The 22419-nt window shown below is 32.7% G+C and overlaps 1 protein-coding gene across 1 annotated transcript in view; it reads left to right on the plus strand.

The window, feature by feature from the left end:
• The window catches only part of LOC141499328 (uncharacterized), a 519469-nt gene that overhangs the window by 228763 nt on the left and 268287 nt on the right, over window positions 1–22419 (plus strand). The window contains exon 13 of the mRNA XM_074202106.1: window positions 7691–7954. Within this exon, the coding sequence (XP_074058207.1) occupies window positions 7691–7954 (264 nt within the window). The remainder of the gene's footprint in view (window positions 1–7690; window positions 7955–22419) is intronic.

Below are 22419 nucleotides of genomic sequence, written 5' to 3' on the forward strand. Positions count from 1 at the left end.
TACTATCAAGTATGAATAAAAATGCCCTTTTCTTGTAGTTTAATAGGTGGGATGCTTCATCTTTGTCTTGCCTGAGCTAACTATTGCTTCAAAAACCCACTGTCCTTGATTCCCAGACATGGAGAAATCTCCCAGAATGATCACTTTTCCCCAATTCCATTGAACAAAGAAAGAAGTCTAGGGCTAATATATTTTTCTTGAAAAAAGAAATCATTTTCAGTTATTCTTTCTCTTATTCTTTGGAAATATTGCTTTCTTAAGTAGAATGTATGTTGGGTTATGTTGATTCTCATATCTGCTCTCCCATTCACTTAGGAAGCAATATGATGTAGAAGAATAAATGGATTTACAGTCAGAAAATGTGAATTCAAATCCTAGGTTTTCTATTTACTTTCTTCATGGCTTTGGGAAATTCAGTATTTGTAGATCTTAATTTCCTTAGTTGATAAAAGTGGTAGATTTGATATCAGGAAGGGTCACAAATGAATTAAGGTATGAATGATTTTCCTGTGTTACTCTGGGATAGGAAATTAAACTTCATGAGCCTTAGTTTCTTCACCTATGAAATGAATATACTCTGAGCATGCCCTCCCCCCACAAACAGCATCAAATGAAATAATATATGTGTGTGTGTATATATATATATACATATATATGTATATATATATATATATATATATATATATATGTATATATATATATATATATAAAACTTTGTGAAGCTAACTGGATCATGTAACAAAGATGGCAAATCAAGATAAAGCAGCTGAGTGGCACTGAAGATATTAGAGTGCTGGGCCTAGATTTATGTAGGCTCAAGTTCAAATCCAGGCCTAGACACTTACCTGGACACTTAGCCTAGTCACATTATATCTTTCTTCCTCACTTTCTGAATTTATAAAATGAGGATGGTAATAATAAGTCTTATTTCCAAGGTTTGTTATGAGGATCAAATAGAATAATATTTGTAAAGTTCTTTGTAAATTTCAAAACACTAAAGAAATACTAGCTATTATTATGCTAGTGTAAGCTATAAAAATAGTAATATTAGTTAGCATTGAATTATCAGTAATATCTAAAAAATGAAATAGTTGCTTAATAAACACTAAGATACCTTTTGGCTCTTGATTCTGTGATATTAGTTTGTTATGGACCTTGAATTTGGCCTACAATAATTTGTCTCATATATGATTTATGATTTGCTCCCCTGCAACTTCAATCCTCTGCATATTTTTTCTTTTACTTCTTGTCATATTTTAGTCATACTATCAACTCTGCTATCACTCAGAACTATTAATTGAATTTGTAACTGCCTTCAATATTACTTTTCCCCTCTGTAGATATACTGTAGTTTCAACTTCTCAGTAGTTTGGAGATTATTAAATTTCTAGGCCTTTTTTTGCTCATTTTATGCTTATTTTGGTCTGACTTTATAATAGTATAATTTGATTGTTATGGCTCAAAATATGTAAATTAATTAAGGCATTGTGATCAGTTTATGTTAGCATGGTTTAACCAAAAGCAATGCATATCCTTTGCATAGTTAATAATTCTTAATTATTTTAAGAAATGTTTCATAATAGTATTTAAATCTTGTTGATTGACTACCAAATATTTTATGAATGTTATATTTCTAATTCTTTGTTTTAATCTCTCTAGATATGTTGATATATAGTCGCAATTCTAGAAATGTTGCTTGACTAATTTCTACGTTTGTATCAACTGGATTCCTGCAAAGAAATATATGATATAATTATTGAATTGTTATATTTTTTAATTTTAAAAGATTCATATTTCATTCTTAAAATTGAAAACCAGCTATAAAATATGTAAAGTTATAAATTCATTTACATTAGTGTTATTGTCTCTACAGTCAGTCCAACATTGGGGAAAAAAGTTCATCTTCCATCATTCACTATCCATGAAATTTATTTCCCATTTTGAGATCTTTTGATTCTCCTGAAGTCATAGAAAACCTTGCTGCTAAAAATGAGTAAAATTCTAGGTTCAGAGACAAGAAATGAAAATTTATATCTGATTGAAGTATCCTAGAAGGAAAAATTCATTAGACTCAGACTGTGAAAGATTTTTTAGGTTAAAGAGCTTGAATTTTGATTGGTATACAAAGAGTTAAAGAGGTCAGAATCAAGCCATGAGCTAACAGGAATAATGCCTCAACAGAAAATATAAGAGTTACTTGAATTTATCCTTATCCTTATCCTTACTCAATAACATTTATTATATTCCTATGATTTTCCAGATGTTGATTTTTTTCATAAGCCAAAAGTTTCCTAATACATCAAAATGTTCTTTGTTGTATTTGCGAGTATATGTTGTATTTCATAGTGCTACAGAAGGCTTCTAATGGTTTGGGAATAATTTAGGATAAGCACTAATTTTTCTCTGGTTCCATTATTTTTAACAGCAGTGATCATACAAGTATGATTTTACTGACACTAGAATAATACAGGACATCTAGTTTGATCAGATCAGTTGGACTGAACCATTTTTTTCTGTCCTTTATTAATTCTTTTTTTTTTCAGTGAAGAATCAAATACAGTGTCCAGGTTCTAAATGAAGGTGACTAGAAAGACTGATTGATCTGGGGAGAAATTTAAAAAGTCTGTTTGACATTTTATATTTGAAATTTTGGTGAGATATAAAGTTCAAGGTTTCTAATAGACAATTGTGGATAGATACTTGAATTCAGAAGAGATATTAGAGCTAGATACATAGATCTAGGAGTTGACATAAGGAAAATAATTATATCAATGGGACCTGATAAATTCACCAAGTGAGAATGTAAGAAGAGGGACTGGAGTATCCAGGAGGGGAAGGTGAAAAACTGTCACATTCTTTAGTGATGTCCAAAAGATAAATGGTTGAAAAAAAATCAACATATTTGGTAATGTAGATATCATCAGTAATTTTAAAGAGAGTGGATTCATTTGAGAGAGGAGTTAAAATAATGAGGAGTTTGAGTTTGATATATTAGAGGGATGTTGATACCATCTCCAGAAATGGGGAATTTTAGTTGAGTGACATTTGAGAGAAGGAGGGAGAGATTATGTGACTGCCATCCACCATACTTTCTTATCCTGTGCTACTCATTTTTTTTCTCTCAAAAAATGAGTAGTGTACGCATTTCTTGAAGGGAAAGTACTCATTGACCACTTCAAAAGAAAGCAGACTCCAATGTTGAATGACAAAACTCAAAAGCCTAAGACGTTTAGGAGCAGGAGGAAGTAGATAGGGAATTTTGCATATATACATATATATCTATATATCTATATATCTATATATAGATAGATAGATCTATCTATCTATCTATCTATCTATCTATCTATCTATCTATCTATCTATCTATCTATCTATCTACCTACCTACCTACTATGAGAAGATGGTTCAAGCAGTATTTTTTCCTTTTATTTTAATGTATGTATATATGATGTTATACTACTAAAATTATATTCATGCATTCATATGTCATCTAATTTGTAGATGTGAAAAAATCAAATAAAATTTCCATTTTTTAGATGAGAAAATCAGGTACCTAGAAAATCAGTATAGAGCAAGATACCTAACTTGCTTAAGATAATGATGCAAAGTATGGTATGGAGCTAGATTTAGAGTTCAAATCCACATTTATCTTCCTTGTTACAATACTGTCGCTATATTTCTGGTCCTTTAACAATCAGCCAACAAGCATTTACTAATCACCTATTATCTGTCAGGCACTCGATTTTGGTTTTGGGGATACAAATGCTCCTCCAAGAGTGTCATAGTGGGTATAAATAGGTTGCAACCTATTAAGAGTGCTCATTCAAATATATGAAGTGGCATATGAGGCTGTTATTCCTCCAAAAAAGAATTGGGAATGGAATGGTTGATCAAATTGTGGCATATTATATGAAATATAATATGTGGAATATTATATGAAAGCTATAGAATGCCATTTTTAAATCTGATACAATTGTTAAAGAGTTTCAGGGAAACCTAGGAAATATTAACTGATACAGAATGAGAGAAGTAGAACAAGAAGAGAATTTTGTACAATGACAAGATTAGAAAACAAAACAACTTTAAAAGACATGAGAACTTCGATGAAAGCAAAGATGACCTACATCTCTGAATGACTAATGATAAAGAAATGTTAGAGAAATGATAAAATCTAATTATATAAAGACTTACAATGTTGGGACATGACCACTTGTGAATTTATTTTTGCTACACTATAAACAAAAATGTTAATTTATTATTATTATTATTTATTACTTATTTTATATTATATTTTATTTCATTATTAATTTGTTATTAAAAACCAAATACCTGTCCAAAACAAAATGGTACCAATTCTTAAGGGTTTTTCATTTTAGAGAGTGGAGATTAGGTATATATGCACATAAGCAATCTAAAATATTTGCAACATGAGTACATGTTCACTTTTTAGAGGAGACACTAAAAACTTGAGGAACCACTGAAGATCTCATGTAAGAGGAGGTCCTTGAGTGAAGCTTCAAAGGAAACTATTGATTTTAAGAAGTGGGAAAGGAATGACTTCTGCATTCCATCCTCATGTCTTTAAAGTTGCAGTAGTTTTTACTCTGTTTTGTAAGAAAATAAAATAGATGCAATTTTGGTTAATAATAGAGTTTTGTTCAACTTTGCTGTTTTTCACTTAGAGGGGAAAAACAGGTGCTGACCTGTACTCTTTCACCATATTTTTTCTTTCCACCTTTCCCTCCCACTTCACAAAGGTTACTAGCATCCAACTAGCCAAATGAAAAGTATGGCTTGATTAAGGATCTCTTTTGTCAGTAATTTGTGCCTAATGTTTTTAGCTTTCCCACGGGCTGTTATAGAAAATGGTAAATCTGGTTTAAATGAAACCTGATACTGTTAATGGTTTAATAGCAGCTGCCACAGGGTTATGGCATTTTTCAACAGATGTTTCTCTTTCATTTTAAGCCTACACAAAGTCTTAGAATATATTTACATAAATAATATAAACTACACCTACATACCAATGGCTATGTTTGTCATTCCAAATGTATTCTTTAGCAATTTCCCATTCTCACCCATGTCTAATTAAATACACACATATGATTGAACAAGACATTATAGCCATGTATTGATGGAAATTATTCCTGTCATCTACTAGCCTTTGAAAAAAGGCAGAGAAAATGACCATATCTCTGAAGTTGGTGAAATTAACTTGCACATGATGAATAAGTTCATGTTATTTATTTTCATGGTCAAAACTTCTTCCCAAAAGTAGATTGTGTGATGACCCACACTAAAATAAAGAAGTCATATGTCCTTATTTATATTCATTTTTTTGAAATTGGGATTTTTCTATTCTGAAGGCTAGTGGGGAAATTTAGTTTTCCTATCTCAAAGGAAGACTTGAAGGATAAAAGATAATATTTATATAATACTTACTATATGTCATATTGTCTGCTAAGGATTTTCCAAATATTATATCATTTAAATCTCACATCAAGCCTGGGATGTGCTATCATTATCCTCATTTTATTGTTGAGGAAACTGAGGTAAAAGGGGTTGTTACTTGACCAGGGACAAAAAATTGGTAAGTGTTTAAGGTTGAAGCTGAATTCGGGTTGTTCTTTCTCTAACTGGTAGAAATGGTCATGGTTGGGAAAAACCTAGGAACTTCGGGAGTTCTAAGGAACAGAGCATTCTGTAAGTTCAGATGTTTGTCAGAGCCAATGGTCTGTCAGTTTCAAGTGAAGGGCATTATTCAACTTGGATGAACATAATCATGATCAGTTGAGTCTTTCTGGCTCACTGACCTAAGAAGAGGGTTATACTTCGGCAGAATTTTACTTTTTCCTTCTTATGGTTGTTGCTTGGACCTGATAAATTTATCCTTTCTCCACTTCCTTCCCTCCCCTGTCTTATCACTGTACATAGAATTTGCATTACCTACCCTTGAGAATTTTTTCACTCTCTTGAAATTGTATTTGCTCTCTGTATTTTCATCATGGGTTTTGTTTCCAAGATAATGATATTAATTTCAAACTAAGTGAATGTTTGCTCTAAGAGACAGTGCTTTACAACAGAAAGCACAAAATGAAAACCCACTGAGTATTAGCCCTAGATGAATAGCAAGAATGTGCTGAAACTCTCTCCTTTTATCTCTGAAGACATTAAAAAAGGCTATACTTTCAATAAGGTCAGGTTATATGTAGGGTTGTTTACTTTGGACCAAGACATTCCAATAAAATCTTCCAAGCTATTGTGTTAAGGGTAGTGTTCTGGAATTCCTTTGTCTCAGTCCCATTTAAGACACAAAGAAAGATGGTCAATTTCAGTTCACTGTTTTATTTTCCTAAGCATATTTTCATGATCCTGAACTTTTTTTTTTAAACATTGCTAACTGGAGAGGAAATAGATAGAAATTGAGATTAGACACTGAAAAACATCAGATAAATTTTAAGAAAAGACAATGAATGTAGAAAATATGGGAAGCAGAATACCTTCAGGATATTGCTAAAAAAATCTAAAGGTTGAAAAGTTTAGCAGCTTTTTCCCTTTTTATTAATATTTTATTTGTTTTCCAATTATATACAATAGTAGTTTTTTGTAAGGATTTTTGTAAGATTTTGAATTTAACAATTCAAACCTCCCCCCCCCACAGAAGGCAATCTGATAATCTCACATTGTTTCCATGCTATACATTGATCAGAATCAAATGTATTGAGAGAGAATTATACCCTTGAGGGGAAAATAAAATATTAGAGATAGCAAAATTATGTAGTACTTAAGACACTTTAAAAAATTGAAGGTAATAGACTTCGGTTTTTGTTTAAACTCTACAGTTCTTTCTCTGGATACAGATGATATTCTAGCCTCCCAGGTAGTCTAAAATTGTCCCTTATTATTGTATTGATGAAATGAGCAAGTGCATTAAGATTGATCATCACCCCCATATTGCTGTTAGGGTATACAATGTTCTTCTGGTCCTGTTCATCTCACTCAGCAACAGTTCATGCAAGTCACCCAGGCTTCTCTGAAATCCCATTCCTCTTGGTTTCTAATAGAACAGTAGTTTTGCTTAACACACACATACCACAATTTGTTCAGCCATTCCACAATTGATGGACATTCACTCAATTTCCAATTCTTTTTACAGCTTTCCTTTAAAAATGTTTAGCTTGTAACCTTTTTGCTTCCTTGATTGTTCACTGAGATGGCATCCTCATAGCACCTTGTGGAAATTTGACAATTAACCAGCTTTATTTTGTCAATGTAGACCACCCTTTTGGATAACTGAAATAGGAAAGATTATTTGAAAAATGATCAAAATTTCTGCCTTATTCTGTATTATTTATACCAATGGTTCTCCAAGTGTGGTCTGGATACCCATGGGCATCCTCACAATTTTTTTCACCGGTTCTGCACAAATTTTTTCAATAATATCACTAGGAGTTTCATTTTAGAATATATTACATATATTACATACATTACAAAATATAATATATTAGATACATTAAACACATAGATAAAAGATTTTAGAGATCTTCAATAATTTTCATAATTTAAAGTGATCCTTAAATTAAAAAAGTTTGATAACTGTTAGTCTAGTATGATGATTTTTAAAAATGAATAAAAGATTTCTAATGTGGTCTAACAAGCAGCTCATAGGTTTCTCTTTTTCCTTCCCTAGGTTCTGCCTTCTAATGATAATGTGAAACCTGGCATGACCCTCCTGTTTGAATTTTTTCTCTGTAGTGGGATTTACGTGTCTATTGACCGGGTAGTAGGCTGGGGAGTTTTTCCTTTCTGTGACAAAAACTTTGATATAGTGGAGGGAAAATTTAAGTGTCCACTTCTTCGAGGTCATTATGATCAGAAACTTGAACACTTCGGGAAAATTGAAGCTTTGATTTGTTCAGATTTGGATCACTGGTTGTGCAATCTCTATTTTCAGGTTTGTAATCAGATTTTGTGAGTATCAAGAGAAATGTAAAAATTTCCGGGTTGTTTCCATGTGGCCTTCCACATGCTTTCCTACCACATCAAATTTCAATGAGTAACAACTTACCTTATTATTAAAAATAGTTGACACACAAAAATCCATTTATTGTAATTCAGGTTTAGTTTGTGCAATAGGAGAATAACATGCCAGAATTGTTATTTTGATACTATGCAAGCATTTTTAAAGGTGTGATTTAGTAATATAAATTGTAAATGCCAGTTAGTACTTTACACATTGATAAATATACCAGAAAAGTAACAGGCAAAAAAAAAATCATAGAATCAAATGAGGTTTGAATTATAAAAGGCCCTAGATATCATCTACTCTTATCCCTTTATTTTACAGATCCTAGAGAAAATGGGTGCAGTGCTGAAACAATCTCTTCTAGGTCACATAAGCCTTTCCTTCAAGGCTCTACCAATTTAGTTTGGACCTTTATACACACTGATGTAACAATCACTGTTTATTATAGAGACAGATTCTTTGCTAGAAATCAACTTAAAACTATATGATTTTGCATATAAATATGCAGGCACTTAAGTCAAGAGGCCACTTTTTTCTTAATTCTTTTTTTGTTTCTTCTTTTACTTTTTGGCACATTGTTTGAACAGATACATTTGTCTTTCTGCTCACATAGGATATGTCCATAAGCAGGGCCTTTTCAGAAGCAGATAGATGTATATCAGTAACTTAGAAATTTAAGTAAATATATATGTGTATATTAAATGGAGAATTAGGAATAAAACGAAGTAAGGATCCCTAATTAAGGATCCCTAATTAAGTAGCAGAATGACTAAAAACCTAATTTCATAGCTTCAAGGTTGGGTTTGAACTTAAATAATCTATTTCTGTTAATGGTAATAGCATAGTAGATTCAGAAATGGAATCTTAGAAGTCATCAACTCCAATATAGATACTTGACCGCTGACCACTTTTCCATTTTTTTCCCTGGATATTCATTCAGATCATGTTTATTAAGATTGAGTTTTCCCAAGAACTCTATCCTGGGCCCTTTTCTCTTCTCCCTTGATTACGATCACATTTTATAATTTCAACATCTCTTACAGGTTAAGAAAATAATTCCTGGATTTATACAACTAGCAATAACCATTGTCTTTTGGTCATCTTTTGCTGCATCTCACATAGGCATCACAAGATCAACATATCCAAAACACATTTTATCCTTTTGTTCCAAAGATTTTTTTTCCCTTCAAACTTCATCTAACTGTTGAAGGTACTGCTGCTATTTGCTCAGTCATCCCTACTTACCCCCTTCATGTTATCCTTCCTTTATATTACTTTTACTCCATATGTTCAATCAAACATGTGTTTCTGCCTTCACATATCTCCTGTAAGTTCTATCCCCTCTATTCACACAACCACTATTCTCGTGGAGCCTCTCATCATCAACTATTAGTAGGCTTATTTTGGTCTTCATGTCTCAATATTTCCCCTCTGTAATCCATCTCCCATTCAGTTACCAAAATGATTTTACTAAAACATACATCTGACTTCCTTGCACCTAATCCTCTCTCAATAATCTCCAGTGGGTTCCCGTTAAAATCCTCTGTTTGACCTTTAAAAACCCTAAATTATCTAATTCCTTTTTTCCTTTCCAGTTCTCTCATTCTTTACTCCTACCTACATAATCTAAGAACAATGAAATTTTTGCTGTTTCTCAAACAGTAAACCATTAAATGTCAACTGAATGGAAAATCTTGACCTGTAGAACCAAACAGAGCAGAACAACCATGCAGAGACTAAGAGAGAAGTTTATTTTCTATAGTGAGGGAAATGATTTGCAAGCAAGAAAGAAAACTAGACACATGTGCCAAGCTACCCCCCCACCTCCAGTCTAATAAATCTCAATACTTATGCCAATGGCACCTATGCCAAAATTGACCAAGTACTAGGGCACGAAAACCTTAGAATCAAATGCAGAAAGGCAGAAATAATAAATACACACTTCTCAGACCATGATGCAATAAAAATTACATCAATAAAGGGTCATGGAAAGATAAACCAAAAACTAATTTGAAATTAAATAACTTTATCTTTAATAATGGGTAAATCAAACTGCAAATAATAGAAATAATTAATAATTATGTCCAAGAAAATGATAATAATGAGACATCATTCCAAAATTTATGGGATGCAGCCAGGGCAGTTTTTAGGGGAAACTTTATATCTCTGAATGTGTATATAAATAAAATAGAGAAAGAGGAGATCATTGAATTGGGTAGGCAACTAAAAAAGGTAAGAAAAAAGAACAAATTAAAGATTCCCAATTAAATAGCAAATTAGAAACTCTAAAAATCAAGGAAGAGGTTAATGAAAGCAAGAAAATTATTGATCTCATAAATAAAACTAAGAGTTGGTTTTATAAAAGAGACAATAAAATACATAAACCTTTGGTTAATCTGATTAAAAAAAGAAAGACGATAACCAAATTACCATTATCAAAAATGAAAAAGGTAAACTAACCACCAAGGAGGAGGAAATTAAAGAGCTACTCTGCCAAACTGTATGCCAATAAATTAGATAAACTGAGTTAAATGGATGAGTATTTACAAAAATACAAAATGCCCTGATTAACAGAAGAACAAATAAATTACCTTAATAACAACCCCATTTCAGAAAAAGAAATTAAAGCAACTATAAATAAGCTCCCTAAGAAAAAGTCTCCAGGTCAAATGGATTTACAAGTGAATTCTACCAAACATTTAAGGAATATTCCATTCCTATTTGACATGAACTTTTTAAAAAAACAGGAGAGAAATGACTTTTACTGAACACCTTTTATGACACCAACATCATGCTGATATCTAAACCAGAAAGAACCAAAAAAAGATAAAGAAAAATGAATATTGATGCAAAAAATATTAAAGAAAATCTTAGCAATGAGGCTACAGCAAGTTATTATTAGCCTTATAGACCATGATTAGGTAGGTTTTAAACCAGATTGATAGGGATGGTTGAACATTAGGAAAACACTCAACATAATTAAACAAATCAATAGTAAAACCAACAGAAATCATATGATTATCTCAATAGATTAATAAAATTCAACATAAATTCCTCTTAAAAGCACTAGAAAGTTTAGGAATAAATGAGCTTTTCCTTAAATTAATAGTAGCTGTCTAAAACCATTAACAAATATTATATGTAATGGGAATAAACTCAGAACATTTCCAATAAAATCAGGAACGAAACAAGGATGTGCATCAACACCATTACTATTCAATATAGCATTAGAAATGTTAGCAGTAGCAATAAGAGAAGTAAAAGAAATTGAAGGAATCAGAATTGGCAATGAGGCAGTAAAGCTTTCACTCTTTCTAGATGATATGATGGTATATTTAGAGTACCTGATAAAATCATTAAAAACTCTTGAAGCAATTAGGAAATTCTTCAAAGTAGTAGGATATAAAATAAACTCACATAAATCATCAGCATTTCTAGATATGAGCAATAAAGCCCAAGAGCAAGAGATAGAGAAATTCCACTTAAATTAACTATAGACAACATTAAATACTTGGGAATCTATCTCCCAAGACAAACCCAGAAACCATATGAATACAATTATAAAGCATTTATCACCCAAATAAGGTCAAAGCTAAATAACTGGAAAAATGTCATATGCTCATGGTTAGCTCATGGTCAAACTGATATAATAAAAATGACAATTCTACCCAAATTAAATTACTTATTCAGTGCCATACCAATCAAACTACCAAATAACTATTTTACCAAGCTAGAAAAAATAGTAATAAAATTCATATGAATCAACAAAATGTCAAAAATAGCAAGGGAACTGATGAAAAAATGTAAAGGAAGGTGGCATAGCCCTACCAGGTCTAAAATTATACTATAAAGCATCAGTCATAAAAACTGCCTGAACTGGTTAAGAAATAGAGTAATTAATCAGTGGATTAGGATAGGTTTAAAAGAAGTCACAATAAATGTCTACAGTAATCTACTACTTGTAAAACCCAAAGACATCAGCTTCTGGGATAAGAACTCACTATTTGACGAAAATTGTTGAGAAAACCAGAAAATAGTATGTCCAAAACAAGGCACAGATTCACATCTCACACCCTATACTCAGATAAAGTCAAAATGGCTACAGGATTTAGACATAAAGAGGGACACTATAGATAAATCAATAGACCAAGAAATTATCTATCAGATCTATGGAAAGGGGACAAATTTATGACCAAACAAGAATTAGAGCATATTATAAACTATAAGGTGATTGATTTTGACTATATTAAATTAAAAAGGTTTTTGCACTAATATCAGTGCTGCCAAAATTAGAAGAAAGCAGAAAGTTGGGAAAACATCTTCACATCTCATGTCTAAAATATATAGATAATTGCATCAAATTTATAAAGTCACATATCATTCCCCAATTGACAAATGGTCAAAGAATATGAACTGACAGTTTTCAAATGAAGAAATTAAAGCTATATATATAATCACATAAAAATGCTCCAAATCATTATTAATTAGAGAAATGCAAATTAAAACAACCATGAGATATCATTTCAAACCTCCCAGATTGACCAAGATGAGAAAAAGGATAAAGGATCAATGCTGGAGAGGTTGTGGGAGGATTGGGGCATTGATGTATTGCTGATGGAGTTGTGAAAAGATCCAGCCTTTCTGGAGAGCAATATGGAACACTACCCAAAGAACAATAAACCTGTTCATACTCTTTGACCCAGCAATTACAATTCTAGGTCTATATCCAGAAGAAATTATTAAAAAGGGAAAAGTCCTAAAGTTCCAAAATATTCAAAGCAGTCCTTTTTGTAGTGACAAAAAATCAGAAATTGAGGGGATGCCAATCATTTGGGGAATTATAAACATGTTATGATATATAAATATTATGGAATACTATTGTTCCATAAGAAACCATAAATGGTTGGACTCCAGAGAATGGAATGACTTATGGGATCTGATGCTGAGTGAAGTGAATAGAATCAAGAGAACAATGTACACATCAGCAACAACATTGTGAGATGCACAACCTTGATGTAAGCAGCTCTTTTCAGCAGTCCAGAGAGCTAGGGCAACTATATTAGGTTGGCTATGGGCTATATTATCCCCATCCAGAGGAAGAAAAACCAAAGCAAGCCACACGCACGCGCGCGCGCGCGCACACACACACACACACACACACACACACACACACAGACACACACACACAGATCCCTTCAGAATCTGAGGGACATTTCATAAAAAAAATCTTATGTATCTCATTCCCTTAATCCTAATTCCTCATACCCAAAATAACGAATCTGTAAACATGTTTATCAAAATATGTATGTACAATGCTAACCTAACTGTTTGCAGTTGAGGGGAGAGAGGTGAGAAGGGAGAATGGAAAGTTTGTAACTTAAAAATATGCATATACATGTGGATGAAAATAAATTAAAATAAAAGGAAAATCTTGAAAAGAAAAAATACTTATGCCAATGGCTATGTAGTGAGAAGTAACAACAGTGTGACAAATTTGATTCAAGGAAGAGCTTCATGTTGAGGAAAATCCTTTTCTTGTCTGAACATCAGCTGCTGAAATGGAAATGTTATCTCAAATTCCATTTCTTTACATGATCTGTACCTTATATCTGGAATGTTCTGCCTCCTCAACTCTAGATAGAGATCTTCCTCTACTTGGCTTCTCTGATCTCCATCAGGTCTCAGTTAAAATTCTGCCTTCAGCAGGAGGCATCCCCCATCCCATCTCCCAACAACTTCCCTCTACATTGTATATGTCTTATGTGTACACTAGTTTTTGCAAGTCATCTCCCCTACTAGAATATAAGCTTCTTGAGGTGAGTGACCATACTTTTGCTTTTTGTATCTTCATGTGCCTGGTATATGGTAAACAATGCTTGTTGCCTGAGGGGCCTGAATGAGTAAGACTGAAAGAGTTTAATTTTCTTTCACAGAATTTTACAGTTAGTAAGTATCTGAAGAAGGATTTTAAGTCAGTTCTCTCTGCCTCTAAGTTCTACTCTTTATTTTCTATGCCATCTAGCTGCCCTATCAATCAATTATTTCCCTGTTGGAAGTGACTCTTTTCCACATTAATATTATACCTCAAAATCCCTTATCTCATTGTTCTCTTCCCTTGTATTCATTTTATAGCATATGAAATCATTAGAATCAGACATGGGTATCAAGCAAGATTGACTTCCAGGTCAGATGATATCTCTCAAATGTCTTGCTATTGTAGTCTGTTTTGGCTAATTAGAAAGTGACTCTTATCTTTAATATATTTAACTTGCCTATTTGCTTTCTCAACAGAAAGTTGTTCCCATAAGTGCGAGTTGCATAGGGAAATCTCTCTCAGTAATAAATGCAAAAGTGATCATTAGGATCAAGTTGCTTTTAAAATAAAGCTATAGAGTAGTTATGCACAACAAATCCAACATTTATAGATTAAAACTGGTAAAAATCCAGCATGCCACAAAAATGAATTTAGGTCAACATTTTAAGAAAACACAGAAGACACCTGCATTTTCCCACTATTAATTTCTGTTAATTGCAGTGTAAAATTCACCTCATTGCAAGATGAAGTGTGAAAATGTACTGCCTAACTGTAAGAGAGGTAATATATATGTAATATTTTACAAAATGAATTCACTAGGTAAAAATGAGTCAAAGTTCAGTTATGTTGACTCAGAATTTTTAAACTCAAGATTTGAATTGCTTATATGCCAAGTACTGTTGTTAAAATAAAGTTTGATTACATAATAGTTTATGCACCAATATTTGAATAAATTTACTGGCAAACCCTTTTAGGAGTATTCTGAATTTCCTCATTTAGTCTTCTAGGTACTTTAAAAGAAATGTCATGATTTGTTTCATCTCCCTTGAAGATTCCATTGACCACATTCCTACATGATATCACTCTCCATCCAATTCTTGTAGAAGTATCTAATTGAGTAAACTATAGAGAATTTCCTCCCTCCTTTCATGACTGGGAATTTTTCAACAACGAGAAGAGTATTACTACTGTACTTCAAGATTATGTGAAAGGAATAATGAAATCATGATAAAATATCAATCAATAAATATTTCCTGATACTTCCTCAATTTTAAAAACATGATTTTTCTATATCCTTCATTTTAGAATGTAACCTTTAAAAATATTTGCACACAGTAAATAATGAATTTTTATTCATTTGGTCCTATATCTCATGGTTAAAGCTTCTTAGATATTCTCTCTCTCTCTTTCTCTCTCTCTCTCTCTCTCTCTCTCTCTCTCTCTCTCTCTCTCTCTTTCTTTCTCTCTCTGTCTTTCACACACAGACACACACACACACAAAGAAACATATAGACAATCACAGATACAAACACACATATACATGCACAGACAATATATTATCTGGAAGAAAAAATAGACCAACTTGAAAAGATAAAATTTGAAGCTATACAATAAAAACTATTGATATTTTAAAAAACAACAATAACAACAAAAGCACAAATACCACAAATTCTTTTGTCATGCATTCAGACAAGTAAATTAGAAGATGTAAAAAACTGAATTCATAATTGACCTTTTAGATTTCATAAATTGTGTTATTATGCTAGAGAGAAAAATTACTGTGTGAGTATATTTTAAACTGTTCAGATGACAGATTTATCTCTTAATAGATAATTAAACTTCCTCCATGTATGAATGCTCAAAAAGAATGTGAAAGGCATCTACAATTCTCTCCAGAATTTCCTACATCCTTAATGAATGAGGGAAGGAAAACACCTTCAGATGTGGAAAATATATCTGACCTTCCAGAGAAAGAAAAGAAGAAAAAGTCATGGACTCCACTAACCTTTTATCTTGGTTCCTCTAAAGAATCTCACCAAGGTGAGTTGGCATTTTTTCTCCTAGTAGGATTATATTGAACATTAGTATTCTTATCTTTATTTAATCTGCATTCATATGGCACTGGAATGAGCACTGGCCTTGGAATCAGGAGGACAGGAGTTTGAATTTAACCTCAGACATTTAATAGCTGTGTGACTTGGGACAAGTTATTGAGCCCTAATTGCCTCACATTCAGGGTCATCTCCAGTCATCTTTATTCATATCTGACCACTGGATCCAGAAGACTCTGGAGGAGAAAGTGAGACTTGTAACTTATCACAGCACTCCCCTCACTCAAATCCAATTAATGTGCTTGTCATGGCATCACCTCCTGTATGTTGTGGTCTTCTTCAGGACTGAAGGACAAACATTATTATTCATATGCTTTCGCTGCTGGTGGGACAATGTTTTCCTATTAAGAAAATCAAAACCAAAAAAGCATTTATTGATATTTACTATGTTCCAGACTCTATATTAAGTATTGCAGATATAAAGAAAGCAAAAACAAAACAATAACAAAACCAATCCATTCTCTGAAAGAATTAGCATTCTAAGAGAGGATATGATCTATTTTTTCCCCTAAAGATTTTATTTATTTTGAGTTTTACAATTTTTTCCCCTAATCTTACTTCCCTTCCCCCCACCTCCCACAGAAGGAAATTTGCCAATCTTTATATTGTTTCCATGATATACATTGATCCAAATTGAATCTGCTGAGAGAGAAATCATATCCTTAAGGAAGAAACATAAATTATAAGAGATAGCAAGATCAGACAATAAGATATCAGTTTTTCCTAAATTAAAGTTAATAGTCCTTGGTCTTTGTTCAAACTCCACAGTTCTTTGTCTGGATACAGATGGCATTCTCCATTGCAGACAGCTCCAAATTGTCCTTGATTGTTGCACTGATGTAATGAGCAAGTCCATCAAGGTTGATCATTGCCCCCATGTTGCTGTTAGGATGTACAGTGTTTTTCTGGTTCTGCTCATCTCACTCAACATCAGTTCATGAAACTCCAGGCTTCCCTGAATTCCCACCCCTCCTGGTTTCTAAAAGAACAATAGTGCTCCATGACATACATATACCACAGTTTGCTAAGCCATTCCCCAATTGAAGGACATTTACTTGATTTCCAATTCTTTGCCAATACAGAGCTGCCATGAGGATATGATCTATTAATAACTACTCAAAATATATGTAGAATAAATGGAAAATAATCCCAGAGAAAAAAGAATTGATAGTTGCAGGCACTGGGTAAGGCATTTCTGCAGGAGAGGGGATTTGGGTTGAATCCTGAAAGATTACAGGGCAATCAAAAGGCAGAGGTGAAATCTAAAACCCTCTAGGAATAGGGATGGATAGTACAAAGACTTGGAGGTGGGAGGAATGTCATGTGCAAGGAAGAGCAAGTAAGCTAGTTTTTTTGGATTATAGAATACATAGGATCACAAGAAGAAAAGTTGAAAGGATCTAGGTTATAAAGAGTATAAAATGTCAAACTGATGAGTTTATATTTGATCCTAGAAATAATAGAGAGCTTTTGGTGCTTACTGAGTAAGTGATGACATGATAAGACCTACACTTACAAAAAATAACTTAGCAACTCCATGAATTTGCAAAAAAATTATAATTTTATAAAATTTAAATTATAATATTTAAATTTGAATTAATAATATTTAAATGATTATATAGACTTATTTAGAATATAATTTTAAAATGACTTTCCAGAAGGATGTTGATATTTTAATTTAGCATTTTTTAAACTTATAAGATCTAGATTTATAAACAGGAATTCAAGCATCTTGAACCATGGTGAGGAAAGTTTATGAAAATAGAGACCTTGGGGCAGAGTGTTTGAAAACTATGGGATGCAAAATGCTTTGGACAGGGTGACACAAAACAATGCCTAACATCATTATATAGTTTTAAGTATATTAGGTATTAATAAATCATTTTAATTGCAAATAAGCTCATATCAAGGTCAACAAAAATGTGATGAATGACCTATGTTGAAGAGTAATTGTTAATTATTTAATGTAGAAATGCATAAACATTACAAAATTACAGCCCCACTATTTTCTGCCACCATCACTATCAATTATCATAGATTCATGAAACAGGTAGATTGTGGTGTTACAGTCTACTACAATTATATATAAAATGGATAAACTCATCCTTAACACGTGTTTATAAGGAAATTAAGATGCCATAATACTTATGAATTTATGGATATATTAATTTTCTATGTATAAAATGCTGGTCTACCCTTAAAAGAAACTGAAAAATGAAAAGATTTGAAAATGGTTACAGAAAATTATTTGGAATTTTCATCAATTAAATGTAAATTTACATTTTCTAATTTATTTTTTAATTCAAATAGTATCCATTTGTGATACTAAAAAATTGAAACTCATAGAAGCAAAAACAATAGAGAAGCCTTAAATATTGAAAATTCAGAAATTCAATGTTAGAAAAAAACATCAATTTGAAAATACATGAAAATAAAACAACAATATTAACATTTGGATCCAAGATAATAATAGCATCTCAGAATAATAGTTCTTGAGTTGAAAGAGACCTATTAGTCAAACAGCTTCATTTTTATGGCAGTAGAAACAGAAGCACTGTGTTTTGTGTGTGTGTGTGTGTGTGTGTGTGTGTGTGTGTGTGTGTGTGTGTGTGTAAATAAGGGAGGATAGGGGGTTGTTATTTGAGCAGGGTCACAAATGTACTAAGTATGGGAGATTCTCTCACTCTATAGTTTCCAATTTCGAACATACCACATTAGCTCCTAAAGCCAGAATGTTTCTGATTGGAATGGACTTATTCATACTTCTTTGGCTTATTTATAAGGCTTAGGGTTAGTTGTTGTAAATTAAATGTTCATTTTTGTAAGAAATTTCACAATAGTGTTTCTATGTCATTTTTTTCTTATGTGAAGGAAGTCTGAATCCATTTTCTTATTTCTCAATATTTGCATAGGAATCCATATGTTTTGGATGGAAAGAAAAAATACTGCTGTGCTTGCTTTACTTGGATATTTTGGTAGTAACTAATGAATAAAAATATTTTAAATGTATATATGAAGAATACTTTATTAAGATCAGATTTTTTCCATAAAAATTTAGAAGCTTTTAATAAATAAAAACATTTCCAAAAACCATTTCTATGACATCAAAAGATTATTAGAATCATACAAGCTTGTTTATAGACTTTCTAAATATAAAAACAAGTTTCTTATAACAGTAAAAAGGTTGAAGCTACCTACAGCTATTAATCTGATTGAATTGATACTTGTTGACTTAATATATATTATGAAGAAGAAAATGGTTTTATTTTCAATAGTATTGCAGGAAACAGATTTGATCACATGGATAAGACTATTATGATCAATTAACTGAGGAAATACATTCTTTCCATTTTGATAGTCAAGTGAATAAAGCAACAGATGCAAAGGGTGTTTGATGTATATCTAGATCAATTTCTATATATGGCCATGGATATTGGTAGTCTGTATTGACATATAGGCAAGCATATGGCTCTATACAAATGTTTCTGAAACTGATGTTAAGTAATATTTGTTAATTTTCAAATATGTTCATGATATTGCAAGGAAAATTTTCATTTTATTTAATGGATTTGGAACTATGATTTGGTAAAATTATACTGAATTATGTACTAATGGAGAGCAATAGGTATAATAAAATTAGTTTAAAATCTTACTGCTTATGTAAATTAAATACATAGCATGTTGAGCAAAACATCACTTCCATTGAAACAAAAAGGAGTGTAGATATGTACCTGTCCTTTCAAGTTTTGTTAAGGGTTAAGCATAGCATCCTTCTAAATGTAGAATTATCAAGAAATATACTGGCTTTCTCATGCCAGGAAAAAAATAAACAAACAAGTAACTTTATAAGGGAGTTTGAAAAAATAAATTTTCAATTTTCTTATGAAAAACAATAAAGATAAAACAATTTCATTTTATGAAACAATTTCCTGCTGCTACTTCTATTTTCAGTGACTATCATATATAATTATATAATTGAGTACTCTGGGAATGCAAACTAGGTCCCCAGATTCTTAAACTTATAAAGAATGACTGAATTCACAAATAATTGTTTTTATTAACCATCAACTTTAAAATAATATTTTATCTTTTCCAATTTAAAATAAAATATGACCTGAAAATTAAATAGAATAAAAGTCAGTTTATTAATTACTTGTTAAGTTTTTAAATCATTTTTATCTTTCAAGCCCAAGATTTTTTTTTACAAAGCAGCAGGGTTAAGTAACCTTGCCCAAGGTCACACAGCTAGGTAATTATTAAGTGTCTGAGGTTGGATTTGAATTCAGGTTCTCCGGACTCCATGGTCAGTACTCTATCCTCTATGTCACCTAGCTACCCACAAGATGTTTTTAGAACATGAATGGGTATAAGGAAATATTTTGCCATGGTCAAATATGATAAAATTTGTCTCCATCTGGACAAGACAATTGTTAGATGTATATAGTTAGATACATATCCTTCAAAAAGAGCATTCAGACCTAAAATTCTCATGTTTCAGCTAAGAGTTCTTTGATTTTACAAAGCAACATAAATTTTACTACTGCTGATAATAGTTTATTCATATGAAAATGTTTTCTGAGCCATTTCTGGGCAGAACGTGGCAAAAGCAACCCTTTCATGCAACTCTTGAGTTGTGTATTTGGTGATTGAATTCTATGTTCGGTTCTGGCCTTTGTGTGAGGAAATTCTGGAAGTTCTTCATTTTGTTGAACATCCATCTTTTTCCTTGACAGTATATGCTGAATTTTGCAGGGTGGTAAATTCTGGACTGTAATCCCAGGGCTTTTGCTCTCTTATATATGGTATTCCTGGTTAGCTTATTCATATGAAACTTGTTTTTTCATGGGGGATGGGGGAAAAGATGAAATCTTCAGTCTTGTTCCCTAGGAGATTCCTCCATAGGAGAATATAGATTGTTCCACAGGAGAAAGTGGTGCTGGTGACTTTACATAGCTTTATCTCACTTAAATCCAGTTTTCTTGCAAATCTTGGTATCACCTTTCTCAAGACATGAGCCTCTTCAAAAATGAAGGACAAATAAGAACCCATGGCCAGTATGAATTGTCATATTAGGGACCCAACTGGATATGTATAGTTCCAATTGAGCAAAAGAGATCTTATTCTTTTCCTTCTTCCTTCCTTCCTTCCTTCCTTCCTTCCTTCCTTCCTTCCTTCCTTCCTTCCTTCCTTCCTTCCTTCCTTCCTTCCTTCCTTCCTTCCTTCCTTCCTTCCTTCCTTTCTTTCTTCCTTCCTTCCTTTTTTCACTCCCCTCTCTTCCCCTCTTCTCTCCCCTTCCCCTCTTCTCTCCTCTCTCCTCTCTCCTCCCTCCTCCCCTCTTCCCTGTCCCCTCTCCTCTCTCCCCTCTCTCTTCTCTCCTTGTTGTAGGAGTTTGGAATATCCAATAGAGATTGAGAGTTTGTGAAAGTGAATGAATGAATTCACATACAGCCCTGGGATTTTAAAGATGCTCAGGATTTATTACACAGGCCTACAAAGATTAAAACCTTTTCTCCTGAAGAAGCAGTATGCACTTTGAGGACAGGCTAGGCAAGGTAGGAGAGAGAGAGAGAGAGAGAGAGAGAGAGAGAGAGAGAGAGAGAGAGAGAGAGAGAGAGAGAGAGAGAGAGAGAATGGTACCTTTTTTTCCAGACAATTTAAATGCACTTCAGTAGTGGGGTGGGAAAGGGTGGCCACTTGGGGAATGGTCTAGCACCTGACTCAGGTATTCTACCACAGGTAAGCTTTGTACTCATCCTTCCTGTCCCAAGGTGCATGACCTCTAAGTCCAACATGTCATTTCCTGTCATGCCAGTGCAAGCTTGGCCCATCAATTCTCAAAGTCAGGTATCTAGAAACCAGAACTAAGGCCACTCCTATACTAGAATGGAGTTACTTTGCACAACACTATTCCCCAGATAGGCACAAACGATATTTTTCTTTCCACAAAATTTGTTTCTAATCACATCTCCTATGACCATAATTCCCTGCATCAACCTTTCCCCTCTCCCCTCTCCCCTTCCCTCCTCTCTCCCTCTGTCCATATATAATGCCATATGCTTACCTGGCCACTCTTTCCAAACGAATGTAAATGTTGATCATTGAAACCTCTCAATATATCTTGGGGTTTACAGCCTAGATTATTTTTTTAGATATCATGCCTTAAACTCAATTTACTCTTTCATTGTTCACCATTATGTTCCACTCCAGTATCCAGTGGATCTTTGTTTGGGTCCTGTACTCAGAATTAATGTAAATAACAATTGTTTCTTTTTGGCCTGAAAATCTGAGGATCTTTTCCTCCCAGATTGATTTTTTTTGACTAGGCAAAAAAGGCCATTCTTTGACTAATTTCTTCCCTACCCTTGATCTTTGAATGGGTGTTGCTTCAGTCAAAGTGAGACCTCAGAAAGACCTTAGTTTAAAAAGGTCAAGGTTGCCTACTGTATTTGGGGTCATCCCCTATCAAC

This window comes from Macrotis lagotis, chromosome X (assembly GCF_037893015.1).
Source record: "Macrotis lagotis isolate mMagLag1 chromosome X, bilby.v1.9.chrom.fasta, whole genome shotgun sequence".
In the NCBI taxonomy this organism is placed as follows: domain Eukaryota; kingdom Metazoa; phylum Chordata; class Mammalia; order Peramelemorphia; family Peramelidae; genus Macrotis; species Macrotis lagotis.